The sequence below is a fragment of the Camelus ferus genome, chromosome 7 (assembly GCF_009834535.1).
Source record: "Camelus ferus isolate YT-003-E chromosome 7, BCGSAC_Cfer_1.0, whole genome shotgun sequence".
NCBI lineage: Eukaryota > Metazoa > Chordata > Mammalia > Artiodactyla > Camelidae > Camelus > Camelus ferus.
In genome coordinates this window covers 19,858,353-19,881,711 of record NC_045702.1, presented here as the reverse complement: position 1 = coordinate 19,881,711, position 23,359 = coordinate 19,858,353, and the positions used below count along the sequence as shown (strand labels likewise).

Below are 23,359 nucleotides of genomic sequence, written 5' to 3'. Positions count from 1 at the left end.
GAAAGCTGTGTTTGTTGAATATTTATTTACTTGGTGTCACGCTCCTTACTCAGTGATAAGTGATATTTCACTGAATCTTCCATCGTTACAGTTCGCACTTGGTGGACTCCGATGTTAAATCAATTCCTCAAGTGTCTCAAGTCACACAGCCAAGAAACGACACAACTAGGATTAGAACCAGGTCTGGGTGGTCCCAAACCCCTTGTTCTTCATCACTGTACTATTCTGACGGGCATTCAAGGCAGGGGGAAATCCAGGTACAAAGACATGAAAATGGTCAAAGTGTTTGCTGTGCCAACAAAATGATGAACTAGTATAGACTAGCCTCCTGGACTGAGTGAGACTCAGTGTGCTGAGATGGTAACCTTCCAACCCAGTCTCTGACACAGCCCCCCGCCAAACCAGGATGTATTCTACAGTCACTGATTTATTTGATCAGTGTTACTGGGCCCCCATTGCGTGCCAGGCAACTTGCATGTGTCGGAGGTTCGGGGTGAGCACAAAACCCGAGTCTAGTAATGATACCGTTATATATGATGTCTTGCTTTGTGCATATGCCTAGAAAATCCTTGATACAGTCTTCCAAGTCCTTCATTTTTGTATTATTTTATAGTTTTGTAACTATATTCAAGTACTTCTGTCTATCCATACACATCACGTATAAACATACGTACTATGTATACACACACGCTGCATATATGTAATTCCGTAACTCAATTCTTGAATTAATTTCAGTGTGTAGTATGAGACAGGGAATTGATAAATCTCTGTCTTCAATTTTCTTACTAGGAGGCCCCTTCGTTCCCCCTCTTGCATTACTATCCACTTGGATAGTCTAGGGTGTTCATAATTTCAGTGCTCCAGCTCTCGTCTTAAAAACTGCATTCTGCATGCTGATAAAATTCTTTATAAAGTTCTGTAAACCAATATGTAAAGCATTTGTGGATAAGTGAATAAAAACGGAGACCACTTTCTTCCAACAATATGTGGCTGGTGCTGCTTCCTCTCCCTCCCGGACCCTTCCTGCTTATGTCAACTTCTCCTTTTCTGATAGAAACTAGATTTTGAGGTTGAGGCCAGCATGTGCTGTTTCCTAGTGTAATTTAATCTGCTGTCTTGGTTTACAGATTTCTCCTTTTTACCTCCTTTAAAAAAAGCTTTTAAATGTAATCCAGACTTGATTTCAGTGTCTATGATGTAACGGCAGAGAGTTAATGATTTCTCACTCCCTTTTCTTTCTCATTCTCCCCTGGTAATTGGCTTTAACAGGTTTACACCTTTCTCTTGTTCATTTCTGGTAACTCCTGAAGAGAAATGTTCCATATGAGGGAACTATGAAAATACTAATAGAATTGGGAATTGGGACATGGGTAAACTCTTAAGTTTAACATTGATTTATAAAAATCTTACCCGAAGCTTTGAAGAACAAATATTTTCTGAGTTCTTGCCGACATATTTCAGTGGAGGAGAAAACCTTGCATTTGGCTGTTTGAAGTAGAGTGAATCACGTCTCCCTTGGCTGTCCTGAGAATTCTATTGTAAGTCACTTTCCTTTACTTAAAAAAAAAAAAAAAAAAAAAAACTTTTAAATTCACTTAGCCTAATTAGCATACATTACTTGATAATTTTGGGATGAAAGGATGCTAGGCAGTGTTCCACAGGTGATCTCCTTTAAATTTTCTCTATTAAACCTAAATAATCTAGTTACTTTGGTGACTGTTATATAGTCCATTGTGGTGTTTAAGGATTGTTGGCCATCACCACCTGTGGGGTGGGGGACATTGCCTGGGAAGGGTTCATCTCCTTCCATCAGTTAAACTCGTTGATTTTACTTTCTTAGAAGAGCAGGGTACCAAATTCATTAGATATAAAAGATTAACAGGTAAAAAATTATGCTCACTTCTGTTTTCACGTTCTTGTGAACAGTTTTCCTCTTTGTTCTTGGCATTTGCAAAAATATATGTATGTGTTTTCTTTAAAGAAAGTTTTTACACACATGATTGTGTAACATATCCATTTATTTGCTTTTTCCGCTTGCTTTTATCTTGGCGGTTTTTCTACAATAGGTAACATAGAGCTGTTCCACTGTGTGGGACATAGCAAAAGTCCTATGCAAGTGGATGGTTTTCATTTTTTTTCCTATTAAAAGTAAAAACCCCAAACCTCTGGATATCCTTGCTTAAAGACTGTTTTGTGTAGATACCATTACTATGAAAAAGGAAAAAAAAAAGTTGCAGTAGAGAAACCTGGACTTTTCTGTTTATTTCACTCAGGCCTGGATCTGATTCAGTGCCATTAAGGTGTTACATGTAAGACTGCTCACCTGTGGCCGAGGGAAGATCATGTGTGGGTGTCAAAGCTCTGCCTACAGATTGTAGGAGTTCCTGTCGAATTCTCTAGAAGCCTACAGTGCCCATCGGATAAAAATGCTCACCTATCCTGAGTTGAGTAAGGTTTCCTCCCGTGTGGATTTGATGCTTGATGTGATGGACTCTGTGTGTGTGTAATCAGTTTATGAGGCACAGGTTTTTTTAATTTAAATCTGTGCATTTTCTTCTATAAAAAGAGTGAACGCAACAACTTCTATTTTGTTCAGAAGTACTTCAGTCCTGGGGTAGTGTGATGTGTCATCACTGTCAATTTAAGAGGGCAGTTGACTGTGCTCAGTAAACTCTGAAACTCCAGATAAGTATCAGTTGTTTTCTCCTTGCAGACGACAGGGCCCCGAGAACATCAGCCTGTGATTTGAATGTGTCCCTATTTAGCTCAATGTGGACTTACTTTGATTATAAACATTGGTATGACTCGTCAGTCCTGTGTGAGGGATATGAAAAGGAGAGAAAAGAAAAGGTCTCCTTGTTGTCATTGTTTATTCACTGTCTTGTTCCAGGTGAAGCCCCCCAAGATTTGAAGAGTGCCCATCTCTCAGGCGGTTCTCACCACAAGGAACCAAACCCAGGCAGGAAGTCCTAGGGAAGGTATTGAAAGAGAGGTCGGACCTCTTTGGTCTTCCTTCAATTGCTGACCCCGATGAAGGAGTTTCTGCTTCCTTTGGAAGTGGGTGGAGATGCACTGAGATGGCAGGAGCAGCCTAAGGATTAAAACAGACGTCCTCTGTTTTAGAAGCACAGGCCAAACTTAGATGGATTCTGCTTTCGGAAAACTTTTTGAGCTGACTTTTCAGGTGTGAGCACTGTTGCGTGCCCAGCTGTCAACACGTCAAAACCAGTGTGATGGACTAAAAGGTTTAGTCCTTTATGATGACTCCTTAGGGTTGTGACGTTACATCTCCAGCTTGCTGGGCAATGATTGATTTTCTTGATTGACGGGAAACTCGGTTTACTGTGGCCCAGGTCAGCAGGGCAGGGGACAGTTGATGCAGCAGCTTTGAACTCTGTCAGCAGCTTGAGGGGTGTCTGGTGCCCAGATGAAGAAGTCGACTTCCTTCTTTTGGGTTACAGTGAGGATGTCTTTATTGAGAACAAGAATATGCCTGACCTGAGCAAGGTTAACTTCTCTTTTTATGTCAAGAAAGACTCAAAACTTTGTCAGACTTAATCCTTCTTCCCTGTTCCCCCTACTTACACAGTTGAAACTTACTAGTTGCAAAAATACAAAATGTTCTTTTTCTTCACTAACGTGCATTTGTAGCATACGTGGACTCCTGTGAGAATTTATTGGGGCACTTTGGTTTTAGTGGCATAGTTTTTATATTAGGATCACCAGATCTGGACACACCCATTCCTGTCGCATCATGGAAGCTGATGGTCTAAGATAGAAATTGACTTAAGCAGTTCAAAATATATTTATACTTTCCGCGTGAAAGCTGGAATGACAGTAACTAGACAGATGCCCAGGTCTGCGGGGCTCAGTGGAATGTGACGTGGATCTTTCTTCCCTAAGTGGGTGCTAAAGATAAACATCCATCTATCTTTAAAAGGCTTAATCTCTTTTCACAGGAAGGATTTCCAAACTCTTTCATTTTGTAGTTGCACTTTGTGGACCATCTCCATTTTCTTTAATTTTTTTTTGTGTGTGTGTGTGAGTTATAATGTTCAAAACACCATTTCCCTGTTTTAAGACAAGATGATTGTTTTTTGTTGCTGTCTTTTCTAGTATCCTTCCTGGAAGATTTTGTGTAATATTCGTTTAAGAGGGGTACTCAGGACTTCAGGACCCGGAAAGGGTCTTTGTGTTTTATAAGGGTTTTGTTTCATTGTGTTGGATGTGGATGGAACCATTCGTCCTGAGTGGTCACTCTTAACAGAGGCGGGCAGGAGATTTCTCAGGAAGTACCTGTTTCTGTCTCCTCTTCGTTTACTTTCTCCATAGCAATTTTTCATGTATGACTTACCAATTCTTAGTCCATTGGTAATTTGATTATTTTAATAGACATTGGTGTGGAATATTTGTTCAGAGTATTTTAATAGTTCTGCTTTGTCTCCATGCAATTTATTTCCTCCAAGAATGAATTGACTTGACGGTTTTGATTTCCCTGTGCACACTTAAAAAAAAAAAAAAGTCCTGCTCTTAAATATAGAAGTTTGTGCAATATGAAAATGAAATTTGGTGCCCTAGAGTTTTCATTGTTTAATTGAAATACTTTTAGGGATGAGAGATTCATAATAATAGGCTTTGGTCCTCTGACAAAATAGCTATTATATGTAATGACTGGCATATGTTTTGGCTAATATAGATTTTATCTGAGTTCCAGTATTTTTTTAAGCAAAGATCATAAACCCTAAATAACTTGATAATGCATTTCAGTAAATTATTTTTCTATGGTAAATTGTTTTACTTCAGTGTAATTTCATTTAGAGTAGTGGTCTTTAATCCTTTTTTGATCTCATACCATATCAGTTAAAAAAAACAACGAATTTATGTTTGTTTATTAAAAAAAGATTACAGATAATTATCATTGTGTGATAGATATACACATAGATTTTTTTCAGAGAACAGCAATTGAAAAGTCTGAGATTAAGATGAGCAGTATTTTAAAATAATGTTGCTATTTATAATGGCTTTTTACTATCATTAGCTTGAGGCACTGGATCAGTGGTTCTCAATTTTGATTACCCATTAGGCTCTTAAAGAATCATGCTTTAAAGAATGCTTTTAAAGAATCATGATACACAAACTCTACTGCAGGCATATTAAGTCAGAATCTCTAGGAAAGGAGATTAAAAAAAAAATCTATGATTCTGATACACAGTAAGTTTGAGATCACTGTTCTATATACTTTAGGGAAGATTTGTCACTTGTAATTGATAGTTGATGTAAATCCAAAATTCATATCTCTTCCCTCCCTCCCGCCCTCCCTTTTCTTCTCCCTCTCCCTCTTTCCCTCCCTCCTTTTCTCCTTCCCTCCACTAAATTCTTGCCAGAACTGGTTAGAGTGTATTTGAAGCCTGTTAAGATCTACTTGTGGAAGTCATCAGTTCTGCCAGTTTCTTGTGTAACTATGCTTTGTCAGAATCTGTATTATCTTCAATATGTATTGGAGAACATTGTAAACTACTCAGCCACTTGGTAAAGATTAGTGTGTGTAAAAGTCCATCATTTTGCCGGGCCCAGGTAGGCCGCATGCCCTCCTAATATGCTGACGAGGTGGGTGGGGGCGCGCGGCTGCGTGGTGTGGGGCTTACACTTTTTCTTAGGAGACCTTTGCAGTTGATAACCCATGACCACCTCCTGTCAGGACAAATGAGATGCTAGTGCTGGTCTGCATATTAACTGTCACTGTCTTAATTTCCTTTTACTTAAAAATATGCGTATACCTTTTACTCCTACGTTGCATGACTGAGTGTTTTAGGTAATTGATTTAGAGATGTGACTAGGGTCTACCTCTGTACATAATCCAAATAATTTTCCTTCTCAGAGGTCTGAAATAAAAAGGAACTTGGTTTTCATGGGATTTGCTGTTCTATTTTCTTTGTTTTATTTTCTTAATTAACAGAAAATCTTGATATAATTATTGTTTTCCAAAGATGGAACAGAATAATCTTTGCCTTCTGGTGCAATGTTTTTTTTTTTTTTCCCCTTGGATTTATACCTGAAGTCCAAACATACTTTTGGGCTCTATCTAAATAGGAGTTTTGTTCCCTGTAATAATTGCTGGATGACTAATTTATGGAATAGTATTCAGTTCTGTTTTTCCCCTTGCCCCAGCGTATTAAAAACTTAATACCCTTTATTATTTTTTTTAAACAGCTTTCTATTTACAGAAAAGTTGAGAAGATAGTAAAGAGAGTTCCCCTGTGTCCCCCCGCCCCCCATGTTGTTTCTCCTGTGTCAGCATCTTACATTAGTAGAGCACGTTTGTTATGATTAATGAACTCATGGGTACATTATTATCAGTTCCATAGTTGATTTAGATTTACTTAGTTTTTACTTAAGGCCCTTTTCTGTCCCAGGATCCCATTCAACGTAGGACATTACAGGTAGTTGTCATGTCTCCTTAGGATCCTGTTGGCTCTGACAATTTCTCACACTGTCCTTGTTTTTGATGAACTTTTGAGAAGTATTGACCAGGTGTACTGTAGCATGTGTCTCTATTGGAATCTGATGTTTTTCTCCTGATGAGACTGGAGTTACGGGGTCTGGGGAAGAAGATACAGGGATAGAGGGCTGTTTTCATCACCCTGTTTCCATGGTTTTGGACTGTTGCTGTTGACCTTGCTCAGCTGGCTGGAGTAGTGCTGGTCAGCTTTCTCCACTGTAGAGGCCCCCCCGTTTCCATACTGTACTCCTTGAGAGGAAGGTTCCACGTGCCGCCTGCACTGCACTATGTATAGCCCACAGCTGGGCTTTGCCTCTTGAAGGTGGAGTATCTACCGAAATAAATGATAATTTATTTGGATTTCTTCTGCGTATGATATTTACTTCCCCCTATTTTATTAATTAACTCTTACATCAGTATTGACTCCTGGTATTTTATTTGTCTCCTTTGGGTTGCAAGCCAAAACCACTTTATTCTGTTGCTCGGATTGTTCCAGTTTTGGCCTTTGGGATATTGCCGAGCTCTTTGAGTTGGCTTTATACCCCTTGACATCCTCCCATCAATGTGGCTGTTTTGGTTTTTGCGTTTTGGGGGAGTGCTCCTTTACTTGCTGGCACTCTCTGATGGTCCAGGCTCATCATATTTATTTCCTCCCTCTAGTCATAGTATCAGCCATTTCTCCAAAGACGTCGGGCTTTTTTTTTTTTTTTTTTTAATAATGGAAGCAAGAACTAACCCTGAGAGAGAGGCGAGATGCCCCTCCCACATTTCTTAACATCTGAACTTGAGTTCTTTAACTAGTTCTTAACCTTCCAATAGCCTCTTTGCTTCAAGCTCAAGGCTGATGATTTGACTTCATTTTTCCTTGTTCTTTTCATGTCATAAACTTGGACCCTTGTACTTAATTCGGGGTTTCCAGGCAACCTGGAGTGCTTTGGTTTTGTTACATCCAGGATCAGGGATTTTTCATCTTCTGTAATTGAAACCTCTTTGAGAAAGTGATTCAAAGATTTTGACTTACCCTACATTTCTCTTTGAGACTGCCTTGGAACACTTGATTTTAAAAGGTCTAGTTTTTATAGCATAAGGAAGTTCTTTGTAGCCTTTTTCTTAAGTCTTTTTGCACATCCCAGGAACAGCATCGGTGTGACAACTTGAGAAATACTTGAAACAAGACCATTGGTTTCCTCACTTCCGTGGTCTTTTTCTGAGTTCCTACACATTTAGAGTCAGAGGCAATGTCCATGCTTCAGTACCAGAGAGTGACGTGGAGTTTCCTCTCGGTTGGGATACTTCCATATGCTAAGTAGGTACAAGGGGTGGTTCTCGATGCTACTTTTTCTGCAGCCTCCTCTGGATGGGTAATCATGAGGGTTTTCAGTATAAAATAAATGCCAAACTGACTCCATCTAGTTATAATTCCAGAGACTGAGATTAGAAAAGAAGATCAGATCCTAGTAGGTAATTATCTTTATGTATAGGACCAGACTAACATACATGCTATGTCACTATAGAGATAGCTAAAGGAGTTCATTCTTGATTATCAATAATTAAGACTGGAAGATCGTAACCATATTGTACATTCTCAGACTGCTTCACTTTTTTCAAAAATGCTCACACAGATAATCCCTGAGTGAAAGTGTGGGTTTAGAGGGGCAGGAGTGTGGATAATCCTGCTTTTCCCCTTCATCATATTGTTCTTTGAGCCACAAAAACACTGAGTTCACATATCAAAGAATCAGTGACAGACAGCAGTTTGGCTCATTCACTTAAACACACATACACGGTATTGTTGAATGCCTCCCTTAGCAGTGCAGACCTTGCCAGAGATTAAAGGACCATTGGTTTATCCCAGTTATTTACTCCTTGACATTAACATTGCACGGAGCGTTTACCACTGTGCCAGGCTGTGGATCTCTCATTCTGGTGCCCAGTCCGTGTTGAGTGGATGAGCGAGTTCAAGTTCGCCTTCCTGCTCTGTGCTGCTCTCCTGCTCTTTAAAGTCCTCTCCACTTCCTGTTAAGATCATCTTTACCTTGACCCAGCCTGGACCATGATTGTGGCATTAGTTAAATAGTAAATAGTGAACCCCAAAATAGTACTGGCTTAAAACAAAGTATGGGTGTAGTTTTTTCTCAAAGAAAAGAAATCTGGAGCCAGGCATTGAGGTGTTGGAATGGAGGCTTTGTGGGTCACCCGGGACCCAGGCTCCTTCAGGCTGTGACCCTTTTTCTTAGGATCCCAGGTGCTCCTAGACTCTCATTCAGCGTGTTGATCAGTCTTGCTCCAGTCCGGCAGGATGGAGGAAGGAAAGAAGCAGATGAAAAAGCCCCCTTCACTTTAGGGAGATGCCCTAGAAGAGACACGCAAAGCTCCCGTATGCATCTCCTTGGCCAGAACTCAGTCTTAGGACCACCTTTTTGCTGTCAAGGAGTCTGAAAGAGAGAGAGCTTTTCACCTGGACAGTAATGTGCCCAGTAAAACAAAAAACAAGAAGCCAAACAAAGCAAAAACCAAAACCCAAACAAAAAGCCCCCTTAGGATTCCATTGTTAGAGAAGAGGAGAAAGACTGTCTTGAGGTAATCACTGGTCCTGCCACAGTCACTCACTCTAGTGCTGCCGGGGCAGCCTCTCTGACTCCCTCCCCCTCCTGCCGAGTGCTTCCGCCAAGTCTCAAACCAGCTGTCATGGTCTTCTTACTTGTTTACACGTAACTCCTCCTGTTTCTGCTCCTCAGAGCTGGTGGGAAAAGTCCTAAATTAGAGGAAGACCTGATGTTGTGTTTCTGTTCGTTAATCCCAGCTGAATTCCTGTTTTCACCCTTGTGGGTTGTCAGCTCCTGTAACACATTTCTTACAGCAGTTGTTTTAAATTTTCCATTCTACTTCCATATTTTCACTTTGTTTTTGTTTACTTTCTTATAAATCAGTCAACCAAGCTCCACCTCTACCCCAATAAATCAACAGGAAGTAAGTCTTGGGGAGGGACTTAACACCTGAACAAGACTACTCTGTGCTCGGTAAATACCTGTTAAATGAATTAATTGATCCTTTTCTTTCTCTCTCTTATGTCCTCCTAATTAGAATGTAATATTTTCTATATTTTAAATACTTCCTCTGGACTTGGCTGCATCCCCCAACCCGCCCCCCCCACCTCATTTCTCAATTCAGTTTTTATTTTTTAAGAAGAGGCATCTCCCTCTTGACTACCTTGAGGCTCCTTCAGTGAACTTTCAGATTTTCCTTTGAGGTTTTCCCACCCTTGTTGGTCTTCTCTCATTGTCTAGTCTGGACGTCTCTGTAGCATGCTGTGTTATCGACGACACATTCTTGGAAATAGCCTCTTAAGTTCTTTTACCTTTCTGGCATTTCCTTCTATGTTTCCTTTATTGATGCCCTTCTGCTCAGTAATGGTGAGCAAAACATGACTATTTTGCGGTCATAATTTGGTTTTTTTCTCTTTCTGCCCTTTATTTGCAGGATCTCGGCTGCATGTCTGCTCTTTGACCTTCAGCTGTTGTGTCTGTGTGGATGATTTGCAAATATACATAAATAGTCTTTACTCCTCATTTCTGCATCACTCTTACATTCCTCCTGGAGTCAACTGAGATGTCTCCATCATCCTAAACAGCACGTCTGACATCTGGAATGTTAGTAGTCACGTCTTAGGTGCCCCTCAGCAGGGCATTGCTGCTTAAACCTTCTGTGGGAACAGCAAAGCATAGCAGCTTCCAGTGCCTTGTTTTCCTCATCTGGAATGCCCTTTCCTTTATGCTCTCCTACTACTTCTCTTGAAGATCAAGTTCAAAAATCGGCATATCACAAAGATTTCTAGGAAGACACGAGACCTTCCTGATGGTCTAGGCTTTGAACTCCTACCACACGCATTTGTCTGTTCCCGGCCCTCCTCATATCCTCGTGTGGTACTGTTTTGTGGAATAAATCGTCTCTATTATAAGTATCTTATCACACAGATACCCTGTAATCTTCCTCCGTTTTGCACTCCCAGTGATGGTATATAATCGACACTTAATAACATTTGCTGTGGAGGATGGCAGTCCCTTTTCGTTTCCTTATCTTGCTCCATTTCTAACACTGAGATTGCTTAAAAAAAACAATTAATTTTTCTTATCACCAAACAAACATTTCTTTTCATAAATGAAATGGAGCACTTGGACTGAGCTGAAATGGACAGATTTTCAACTGCCTGATTGCATTCTGCTTTGCACTATTTGCAGGACATTATAAAGGACTTAAAGGATTTTCAGAGAAGTAAATTTTTTCCATCTTTCTTAGTCTTCTGAGTGTCATATAAAAACTTAGAAGTCATGAAGAGAGCGAGTAGCATTTTGTGAAAACAGTTTTATGTTGGAGAGTTCAAGATCGGGTGGGGCGGAGGGAGAGAAAGAGAGAGAATATGAATAAATGGGAAGGAAAGTGAATGTGAAAATGCACACCCACTAGACTCACGCTGCTTGGCAAACAAGGTCACTACACCACGCCCGCCGGGAAGAAGGGTCTCGCTTCCTACAAAAAGAAGCTTACCCAGTTGTTTTTATGATAAACTATTTTTGTAATAATTTTTTCAGCAATATAGTAATGTGACAGACATATTGAATAAAGTAGATCCAGCTAATCTATGGTGTCTTTTAAAATTCAAATGTAAGATGTTAGCTGTGATTAAAATTAGCTCTGTGTAGATTGAAAATCTGAACTAAGGAGGATGATTCCAGACTCAAATGAAGGGAACAGAAGGCTTAATTCACTCATTTACTTTATTTTACTTTTTTTTTTTTTTTTCCCATAGGGAATTTGAAATACTGCCTTGTGATTCTGAACCAGCCTTTGGACAAATGCTTTCGTCGTCTTTGGCACAAAGGTACCCTTAATTAGCATTTATATTTCTTTACTTTCTTACTCTACTTGGGGCTGACAAACATGACTGTTGACTATCCCAGCATCCAGCTGCGATACCAAAGGGTGGAGTTTATAATATATAAGGTGATTTAATGACTGAATTATCAGAATCCATTGTTGCTTCTCTGTTAACCTGTTTATACCTGTGGTTTCCACAGCGTGGGCCTCCAAGTACAGAATTACAATGTAGCATTCCTCTCTTGAACATCAGAACTACTCTGTGGGCAGTTATCCGGAGTACTTAACAAGTATCCAAGTGTAAATATTTTTGGCACCAGTGACAGCAAAAAGCACCCACCAGCCTCACTCATTCCAGCATTCAGCGATAAGATATCTGTAGGGTGAACGAATTTGCAACATTAAAAGATGTGTTACCAGTATATTAGAATCTCTAGGGATACTGAAAAATACAGTTAAAAAGGATTAGTTTCGCAGAATTAATACTTCTCTGAAGTTTGATGTAAGAAATAAGCTTTATTAACTATTTTACATTATTCTTTGATTTTTATAGAATTAATTCAAGAAAATAATATTAAATAGTATTTGTTTGAACTTCTGCTCTTCTTTCATGAAATCTTAATTTTTTTTTCAAGAAGTGATACTTCCACTAAGTTATCTGTGTGAGTTTTGGGTAAAATTAGATGGGCAGAATAACTCAATTCTTGATAGATCGATGCGTATTCCTGATCCATTCTTCTCATCCCAGAATTCTTTAGTATTCTCAACATGAAGGTTGTGTGTCTTGGAATGCAAATATGTTAATAAGCTCACATCTCTGGTCAAAGGTAGTTGTAATAGTAGAGAGAATAAATATTAGAGATGATATTGTATAAGAATTCTTTTTGTTCAGTATGATCGCAGTGAAAACCGTTGGTGTTCTAAATTTAGCCATCTTTAAGTTAGCTAACTTAAAATTTCACATTCTAATTGTACTAACATTGCTCTCAAAGTTAGACAATTACTTAACTATTAACTTAATCTTTAATATCACTTAAACTGCTTGCTTACTTGTAATTAGGTTGTTATTTGAGCGCCATCAGGCCAAAAGGTCTTGTCACTTCATCTCTATTGCCTAGTGGTGGGCCTGGCTTTTGCTTAGTAATTACAGTGAATGAGAGAGTGAATTTAGTCTGGTTGACATTGCTAATGAACACCAAAGTAAACCAATTAGGCCCATCTTTTTTTATCTGAACTTACTATGTCAGGTTTTATATCTTTTAGGAGAGTGTGCGAGTGACTGTTTTATTGCAAACATTAGAAATAGACAAAATATTCGTTGATAGGAGCTGTTGGAAACTGGCTAATGAAAACTACATCTTAAGTCTCATATTTTGGAGGGGTTCATGGTCCTATTTTGCACATGGTGTGAAATGATGAGATTTTTTTGAGCTGACTGAAGTTCTTCATTTTATTAGTTTTTTGGCAGTGAATTTGATTTGAAAAAGTCTCATGCCTGATATACACCAGCTCATCATTTGATTTACATTAAAAAAAAATGAGCACTTGGTCAGTGTGTCTACATGGAGAGAAGTAAAGGAACCTAAAGTGTTCTGTGTACTGAAGTGGTCAGGCAGCTGTCGTTTCCAAAGTGCCTTTTCTTCAGGTTATGGAAATGTTAAATTTCATATATGCCTCTAGGATGGTTTTCAGCATTCTGGAGCCACTAACTGTTACGGAAAGCAGTTCTGTTAACCAAGACTGAGGAAAAGGTGGAGTAGGTGTTCTGTGACCCTCATAACAGAGGCTGTGGTTTTACATTTGTGTTGCTGCTCTTCCAAGTGAAGGCAATGAAATTAGGGAAACTCTGAGCTTGAGCTGTCAATTTTTCACGAGAGAGAGGCCTAGAAAAAAGCTTGGAGCAGCACTGGGGCTTTGGGAAGGAAGACGGCGTGGTGGCTTGGGATTTATTTCAGCAAGCAGGTCATGGCTGGAGGCTGCCACGCTGCTCCTGTGGCACTCAGCTGTGCAGTGTTTCCTGTAACTTCTGTTCTGTGGGTACGAAGATTTGTCACAAGCAGAAATTAAGGGGGAAAGCTGGACTGCTAAACCAAAACACAGGCAAATTTGAAGGCTGCTGCACAGTATAAGTTCTTATATGAAATCGATGGTTTACCTTTAACCTGTTTAACCTAAAGGTAGCCTAAGAAGCCATAGCTTCTCTTGAGCAGATATTTCCTGAGATTTGTTTCTACGGAAAGACTACTTGGAAGGTTTATTTTTTTTAGTTTTTTCCTGCAATGCTGAAGTGACATGTTACTGAATTTAGCTTAAATGATAAAGAAGGGACTCAAGGGAGATGAAAATTATGAAAGGTTTTAAATGTATTTTCCCTTTAATACTGCATGAAGTTTTAATGATTTTCTTGGTCACAAGCCTTGGAATACAGCCCTTCTTGTCCCGGTATTTTCTATACTCAATTTAATCTGGGGACATACAATAAGTACCTCAGGAGGGGTAGGTGGACACAAAGACAGGAGTTTAGTTAATGAGTATTGAACAAACTTCTCTGTAGCAATTGGAGGTTATTGGCATTTATGACGGAATATTACTCTCAGATTTCTTAACTTCTTTCTTTCTTTTTTTTTTTTTTTTTTGAGTCAGTCTTTTCTAGTAAATGTCTTTTTCACCCTGAGGTATGTACTAAGTGAAAAAGTGAAAAAGATAGGGATGCTTGTGTGTGAACAGTCCTGCTTGCTTCTTGTTGTAGGTCAGTTTTTCTCATCTTGGGGTCACCAGGCATCTCAGAGTCCTCAAAGATAGTAGGAGAGATCGCTGAGCGACATAAAATTGAAAAACAAAAAAGAAATTAGAAACCAAACAGACATTCAGGCTACCTGGATAAGGTTGCTTAGATGGACCATCTGTCAGGTTTCTGGGAGTTTGACTTAAAAGTGTCTCCTCATCTTTAACATGAGCTCACAGCCTCTCCTTGCCTCTTCCATTTGACCCACAGAACAGTGGTGACCATGTTGATTAGATCATGAGTTGATTATCAGATTATGTTAATGTCACACATTTATGGTCTGACACCGTTTTCCTCTAATAAGGGATTCTTTTCTTTCCCTTGATTTCTTTTTCTTGTGTTCTCTGGTAACCAACCTTAAGGTCACACCAGGGTGTGGGCAACACTCTGGTTCATTTCGGATGAAGCTTAAGTCATAAAATACTGGACAAATCCAGTGGGTCTTCTAAGTTAAAGGGAGGTGCATGTGGCATTTCATGGACAGAAATAGAAGCAAGATTTTTGGTTTTATAACATCATTGTTTTCCTTTCTGTTCCCTTTGAAATTGACTGATACATGTGGAGGCTTTTCTGAGCCAGGCATTGGGCTTGGAGCTGGGGACAGAACTGGGGGCTCTCATCTGTGGCTGGAATGGAGAGTGGGAGGTGGGGGACACAGGTGCAGCCTGTTCCTGATGAGCGCGGGAAGCTCTGAGGGTCAGGAGGCCTCAGCTCCGACGTGCTCTGTCCCTGCTTCCTAACAGCTGGGATTATTGTAGCATTTGATGAATTGCATCTCCTTTGCTGACGTCTGTATGCTTTTCCTTTGTCCTCTAAACAAAAACAGCTCACCTGAATAAAGCCTTTTTTTAGTGGGCTCATGACTTGCTCCACTGATCATATGCTAATGATTAGTACTGCCAGTCGGATTGAAGTTTTAAGTAGAGTGGAAATCTGCTGTCAGCCACTTTGCACGGGCCCTTTCGTTCGTAAATCATGCACCCCAGGACTCCAGTAAGTCTCTTTTCCCCCTGATAATTTGTTAAGTTAAGCTCAACTAAAGTTAGCAAATTATTATTATATAAAATTTTCTTTTTCCTTTCCTTTCCTGTCCTTTCCCCATTTCTCTTTTCTCTGGGCCCTGCTTCCTTCTGGTCTCTGTTTTGTTTATTTTCATTAAAATAAGAGAAATCAAATACCTGTAATTTTTATGTGTAGATTGGTTGAATTGGTAGCTTAATGTGCCTGGTGTCAATAGCTATTTCATTCGTATTAAATCTATTTGTGTACATTATCCCTGTTAGAGATACTTTAAGGGAAACATGCTTTTAGATAATCACCTTGAAATTTCAGAATCACCTTAGGGTTATTCCAAAAAGCTGACTCTGGATGGGCTAGTCCTAGTCCATCTTGTGTGTGTGTGTGTGTGTGTTGTTTTTTTTTTTTAAGAGTATGTTTCTAATATAGTTTTTTCCTTGGGCCACATCTTCCTCTGCTTCCTCATCCTGTGTATTTAATGCCTGATGTAATAGAACTGCCTTCTTCTTCTTTTTTTTTTTTTTTTTTTTTTGCCTAAAATAGATTTTTACTTATTCATCTTGTAAACTTCCCCTAATCATCCTCAAAGGTCCACCAACTCAGATGCCGCCTCTTGTGAACAAAGGCTTCCTTAGGTAGAGAGAGATTTTCTTCTTAGTATTTGCATTTCTTTTACTTAGAAATATCACCGAAATCTCTCCTTGAGGACAAGCTTCTTGAACATGGATACAAGGTGCTTGGCTGACGGTGTTTTCCTCTTTGCTCCTGTGAGACTAGCCTAGGGGCAGCTGTTGTAGGTCGTCTTAGCGACTGCTGAAGGCAGTGTGTCTGATGCTTTCTCGCTGCTGTGAGCCGGTCAGCGGGCAGTGGGTGGGTGCACACTCTTTCTCTTTGCCTCTCTCTCCTCCAGATTCCCCTCTGGTTCTCAGCCTAGGTTGGGTCCCTTTTCTACTTCTGCTCAACTAGAGCTCTGTCTGTCATTTTTTTCTTTTGTTCTAAGACCCAGATGCTAATTTTGTATTTCCTTGTGTAACCAATCATGGCTCTCACCTCCTTCCGTCGTAGCTCATGTGCAAGAGTGTATTCCTTTTTTGCCTCTTCGGTTTTATGTCTTTGACAGTTGAAGTGCTAACAAATGTATCGTTGGAATAGATCCTCTTTGTCCCTTAAGGCATTATGGTAGGTGTATCTTCTATTATATAGAAGGATATAAAATTATGCAACTAAGCAGTACCTTTATCTCCTGATATTAATGTCTAAAGAGATTTAGCGTATGTTTCTACTATAATGCTTGTAATGCAACTTTCCTTAAAATACTTTGTGAGAACAATAGACTAACCTTATTTTTGAGAAATAAATGCTTCAGTTTTGCCTAGCTTTTCATCTTTAATTATAGAAATATGTATGCATTGTAAAAATTTAAAACATCACAGTTTATAATGAAAAAGTCACTCCTCATTAACTATTTAATATTCCCTTCATTATTTGTTTTATGCTTGCATTTTTTCTTTTGCATTATTGCCCATGAAATGATTTTTATAGTATTTTTAACCATCAATTAGGGTACTAGATGAAATGCTATGATTAAAAAGGAAATGTCCCTGAAATAGTGATTTCCCGGCCATGTGACTTTGTATGCCTTACGGCAGTTAGTGTAGACAATTTGATTGCCCGTTCTACTTTTTTTTTTTTTGCCATTTAGATCTGTGTCCTAACTGGTATGTGGGTTTTTAATGTAACGGGAAAATGGCTTCCAAGTTAGTATGGCTACTTATGTTTATATATTTTAACTCATTCATTCATTCATTTAATTACATTGGTTCCATGTTTAATTTACAGGCACAGACACACTTTTTTGCCCGGTAGTAAGCCCGGTGAAGTGAGCCTGATATGTGGTCAGTTAGAGGAGTGTAGTAAGCACATTATTAAGTTACTCTTGCTAGAGAGCCTAAGCGGGCACATTTGTGGGGTGGTATCCTTACTGAGACAAAATAAAAGTTAAAAAAAAAAAAAAACAACAAAAGCAAACCCAAAAGACAAAGAACAAAGGATTCTATCTCTACACAAAGCTGATAGTGGAATAAAGTAAAAAGTAAAGCATCACCTTGGGTCAGCTATCCCGAGATGAATTCAATATTTTGCATTTCTTAAGGTTGCTGGTGTCCAGCTCTTTAGAAAGTGTAGTGTCATCCTCGCAACCAAATTACTTGAGTCTTAGATGCCTTCCCTGAAAGGCAGTTGTTGCCACATTTAACAGCTCTTCCCAGAACTTTGTTATGGAGACATCAGGATGTCTCCACGGTGGTTTTTCTCCATTTCAGTTGCAATACAGAGCTTATTCAGTTAGTCTGAAGGACTTCTGAAAGAGTGGGCTTTGGAGAAGCAATTGGGGAACACGGTGTGCTTCACCTCCATTTCTCCCCGTGCTTTGTAATGTATCATACTGGAAGCATTGATTTTTACCCTGCTCTGCTCTAAAGTTCAAACTCTTAGTTATGTTACGTGTTAGGTGAATATTAGTGTTTCTTTGTGTGTTAAATTCTTGTCCTGCTTTGCTTAATGGCTTTTCCTTTTTGTTTCAACCCAATCTACATCTGGAAGTTTGTTTATTTTTAAGGTCATGCTACTTAATTGAATATAGATAAGTTACAAAACATTTCCACTGGTTAATATTTGTGTATAATTACAGAGTGAAACTTTTTGTGGTACGAGTCTTGGGTGAAGCTGAGCCTCTCTTGAGTGTTTAGTTTCACAGTAATATCTGGTTGGAGTCTTTGGAAAGAAGCTGCCATGGGGAAGCAGGAAAGACAGAGTGTATCACATGCTTTTTGCTACCTCACTGGGAGACATCTGGCTGAGAGAAAATCTGATCTACATTTCTATGTCTAGAGTGTATTGGCAATGTTTCGAACAAACTGAATGGGGGAAATCAAAGGGCAAAACACTTGCTTTAAGTTAGTAGGAGAGGAACTGTAGGAGGAGGAAATATTCTGTTTTCGAATGTATTCACTAGAGCTGAACAGTGTGAACTGTTAGGTACGTCTAACGGAAGACTCTCTGTGGGAGTGAAATAGTGATAGCCTCTAGTAAGGCTTCCTTGCTATCTACATGGTTCTCATGAATGTAGCTTTTAAGGACTTGCTGGTTAAGACTGTCTGGAAAGGTAGAATGTCACCTACATTTCTGTCATTTAAATGCATCCAGGCAAAGATCCAGCTGATACTTTAGCTGGGAAAATGCTAGGCGGTAGGGTATCCAAATTTTAGTTAGGATGATCTGGGAGGCATCTGTCCTAGTAATGAGCAGCTTAGTCATTAGACTTAAGAATCCTGTAACAGTTAGGCTTATCACAGTTTATTGAACTACCAAATTGACGCTATTTGTGTCATTTTCTGTTCTTAGTGTTTCACAGAACTTATGCTTTGAGCACATTTAAGTGAACACTGAGGCAAAGATCTGATGAGCAACTTGCATACTTGGGTCAGGTCCATTAAGCAAAACAGTTAGGTACAAGCTGTAGTCCCTGTAAATAAGGCTGGCAGCAAAGACCGATCCCAGTCAAACATTTGGGGACTACGAAAAGTTATCTAAATAGATGACATTTTAATGTATTAGTGGGACAGGACAAAACACACATTGTCTGATGTGAGGCCAGAGACATACTCTACTACTCTCATCCCCAAGATCATGGTCCATTTCTATTGAATTAGAGCTTTCATCATTCTGGGTATTATGATATAAATGATGCCACATATTAAGGACCTCAGAGTTCCTTTGTTCCTGAGGATTCCCTCTTACACCATTATGTTCTGTTTTGTTTCAGAAACTACAATGTCATAGGGCATTTAGGGAATTGATACCAAAACTTTGAGCACTTTATAGTTGAAATGCATTCATTAATCTCCTGCTATACGTTCGAATTCCTTGGTACTTTATATGAACTGTTGTACTTGATATTTAAAAAAGGAAAGTCGTTTTTAAATATCAAGTTTTACAGCATAACATTTTCTGATATGTTGACTGGGAGACAAAAAAAAATCCTTATTTATTTCCTTTTTAATCCATATATTTTTTTTTTTTTTGCATCATCTGCTGCAAGCAATGTACAAGATCTGGAATATCAGTGAGAAAGACCCAGGCTGTATTCTTACCCTGCTTACAATCTAGTGTTGGATGTACGCAGTCCCATTGAATACATCCTAATATTCTTGACAAATCAAAAGATATTATCGTTATGGACTGAATTGTTTCTTCCCCCCAATAATATGTTGCAGCCCTAACCCCTAACGTGGCAGTATTTGGAGATAGTGTCTTTAAAGAGCTAATTAAAGTTAAATGGGGTGATGAGTGGAGTCCTAAAGCAACAGTACTAGTGTCCTTTTAAGAAGAAGAGATACCAGGGCTGCTGCTCTCAGAGGAAAGGCTACATTGAGAAGGCAGCTTCCTGTAAGCCAAGGAGAGTGGCCTCAAGAAAAATCAACCCTGCTGACACCTTGATCTTGAACTTTGAGTCCCATAACAGTGGGGAAATAAATTTCTGTTGTTCGAGTCACCCTGACTGTGGTACTTTGCTATGAAAGTCTTAGTGCACTGACACAGTTATACATGAGGCTTCTTGGCAAGCTGAGAATTGTTCAACTCTCTTCTCTGTGGAGGAGCATCGATCTCAAAGCTCCTTTTTATTTGTAAGCCTGAGGCCAGGGGTTCTCTTGCTCTTACCTTTAGTATGTTGTAGCTCCAGTCAATCACTGTTGGGCATTAAACCTCCCTTGGTCCCCTTTTGTTTACAAAAGACATTTCACGGACTTCAGAAGAACAGTGGACCCTGTATGTTATGTATTAATTTGATGAGTATAATTAGAATTTGGGAAGTCACTTTTGGACACCTTAAACAGATATAGAAAAATGTATGGACCAAACAGATTAAAGCACATATTTAAATAACTCAATTCTGTGATCATTTTGGGCATTGATCTATTGCCCTTTATAAAGATGAGAAGAATTTGCTTTTCTTGTAAAACTTAAGTTAGAGAGATTGATTGCATTGCTTTGGGACTGTTCTCAGCTTCAGTCTGGACATTCCACATAAAGGCCAACCTTAAGTGGAACTCTTCCGTCCTCCCTCATGGGCTGTGGCCTGCTTGCAGCGCCGTGGTCTGCTTTTCGCACTAGATTTGTTCATTGAGAGGTAAATTGGGATTACGGATCCCACCACTGACTCAGTGAAGCTGTCAGTAGTAGGTAAGATCGCTTAGGGACCGGAGGATGTTTTAGATGAGGTGGGGACAGAAGCTTTTAAATAAAGATTTAAATGTGTTTACAAAGAAAGAAAGGTTGCTTCCATGCATACTATTAGTCATACTATTATTTTTGTTTGGTTTTTTATAGTTTTGTGTTTCTGACTTGGAGACAGACATACGGCTCTTTAATTAAAATGTTTAGGATATGTTGCTTTCTTTTGCATCTCTGCATTAGAAAAGTACCTCACCTCTTTTTCTTTTCCCTCAACTCCTGCCGTGTTAATACAAATAAATGCTTGGGAGGTTTTTATGAAGTGGGTGGACTCATTGAATTAGGCTTGTTGGAAAAAATGTTCACCAGACTATCCAAGGATGGAGAATGAAGTGGGTTTGTAAAATCAGCCAAGATATACTTGCCAAACTTAGTATCTTTAGAAAGTTACCAGCTTCTCTCCCATCCCTCCCTTCCTGCCTCCCTCCCTTCCTTCCATTGTAACTTAAATGGTGAAAAGGGGAAAAGTACCAATGATGGTTATTTCCTTCTCATTAAGTCATAAAAGAATGGCTGTAAGAATTGAGCATTATACAATTTTTTAGTTTAAATTCTTTTATCCTGAAGTTGCAATTTATCTACCCTTTATATAAGTGGTCAATGTGCGAAACATATTCCAAAGTAATAGAAGTTAATGGAAAATTATAGAATCATCCAGAATATTTGTTTTTGAAATTGTAGTTCTGTCCTTAAGGTAAAATTGTTCTGTAATTTTATTTTGAAAATCAAAGTGTCAAAAAATGGACCTTTCCCTACTGTGTTCCGTCATTAGCTTTAAGAACACAGGGGTATTTTGACTTTTCAGTGAAGTGATATGTCTTTGGTGTGATTTTGGGAGTTCAAAAGAGGAAGTGGCAGAGGATGAATAAGGTACAATGAATTTTTTCAATTGTCAACAACTTTTGGTTATGTGAAAAAAATAAATTGATAATACGGTGTTTAAAATGTACTTTCATCGTTACCAACCTGGATCATTCATTAGACAAATATTTATTCAATATATAACTTATCACTGGTTACAAATCCAAGCCAGTCTTTTTGCTTTATGATTATTTTACACATCTTACTTACAGTGATGCATTTTATAATTTCAGTCCTTTTCCTGGAGTTTTGCTGGCAGTTTAATCATGATTCACAGCACTGTGCATTCTTTATATCAACAGCGTATAGAACATTGCAGGAATAACAAAAGGGGCATTATCTTTGTACTGGCCAGAAATAGGCTGGGTTTGTCATCTCAGAGGAAAAAAAGATAAATATAAGCTGAAATTTATCGGAGTATGGGTGTGGACGTACATAGAAAGCAAATTTCGGGGTTTTGAGGAATAGAAGTATGCCAACCCAAGCAACTATAACTTTATTTAACAATAGATTTAATTGTATATGGCCTGTCCATGTTCATAGGCTTAAATTCACCGGATTCTCCTTTGCTTTGATTATGTAGGCAGATTAGTTCTGTTTTTCCTTACTTTTTAATTTGATTAATCAGTTATAACTAAATCAGTGATGTCCTTGAGAAAAGGGCGTTTTCATTCATAACATTCAGTAGGCCTCTGAGGACTATTTTCCAAAGCTCTTAACAGTTGAATAAAAAAAATACTGTCTCTCGTTGGAAATGAGATAGGGGTATTGTTAGAATGCTGCAAATGGAACAACTGGTCCTAGTTTCTATGGGACATTTTTAGCAGAGCCCTCAATAATACCTTCCATTCTTCTTGTGCCTTTTTATATCTTGTCTTACATAACAAAGCACAAAATAATATGTTAATGCTACAGGTTAGTCTAAAACTAGTATTTTTTCCCTTAATGATGGTATTATAAGCCTGCCTCAATAACATCTGGATATTTTCTTGGAGAGGTGAATCATTTATCTTCTCAGGGTATAAAACACAAATCAAGATATATCTGCTCTCTGGGTTTAAAAAAAACAACACTCCTTTCCTCCACAGCAGAGAAAGAAACAAAGCGTATGGAAACTACTTTTTTTTTTTCTTTTGTAAATATAAAGCAGTCTTTCCATACTTAACAACATTAAAGGCTGTGGATGCGTGACACTACATATGTTTAGTTAAATGTGGTGTAGAAATGGTCTGGAGGTTCTACTTGTAGAAAATGATTTTCACGTCATGTCTGTGACACCTGTTAACTTTCCACACGCGTGCAACTAAGAAACCTTTAGAGCTGAGAGCCCTGAGCCTTTCACGACTCTGCCGTTCATTCAGTTTAAACACAATTGGAGGGTGAGGTATGCACATTTAAAATTTTATTCTTTATTAGGCACAACTGGGGTTTAAACCTCTGGAAGGAAGATTGAGCTATGCCATACCTTATTGCTTGTTACAAAAAACAAACTTCTGGTTGTGTAAAGTTTTGATTAACTGAATATCTCAACTGAAGACACAGTTAATCAAGCTGCACAATTTTTCTGCCAGCTTTTACCTTTAGAAGTTATAAACTGTAAATGTCAAACTCCCAATCAGTGTGAAAGCAGCTTGGTAACGATTCCACCCATTCTCTTAGTGCATCATCTCCGTGCTAATGAGACTTCACGTTTGCAGTGTTGATCTTGGTACCTGCAGGTCTGTTGCCATTAGTGTGGGTTTCAGTTGTATTTACTGTATGTGCTCCTCATGTCAGGAACAGTCACTCACTGTTTTATATGAGGATTTTTAATACTTGTTAAACACTTGTTGGAACAGACTGGACATGGGTATTTCTATTGCATTTGAATTTTAGAGCCGATGTAAATTTACTTTTGCCTACCTTTGAGCATTTTGTTTCCCTTTTAAACAATTTTATCCTACCATGCTGTTGCTGGTGGTGTCTGTTTTTCTTTCTTATTTTTGAACATTAAACTGATAATAATTTCATCTGCCTTTTTATTGAGTTTT

The 23,359-nt window shown here is 38.7% G+C and overlaps 1 protein-coding gene across 10 annotated transcripts in view; it reads left to right on the top strand.

Annotated features, from left to right (window-relative positions):
- TPK1 (thiamin pyrophosphokinase 1) overlaps positions 1 to 23,359 on the top strand; it is a 337,147-nt gene that overhangs the window by 47,773 nt on the left and 266,015 nt on the right. For all 10 annotated transcript variants that reach the window (XM_032483569.1, XM_032483573.1, XM_032483567.1 and 7 more), the window contains one exon: positions 11,307 to 11,378. In XM_032483569.1, coding sequence (XP_032339460.1) covers positions 11,307 to 11,378 — 72 coding nt within the window. The remainder of the gene's footprint in view (positions 1 to 11,306; positions 11,379 to 23,359) is intronic.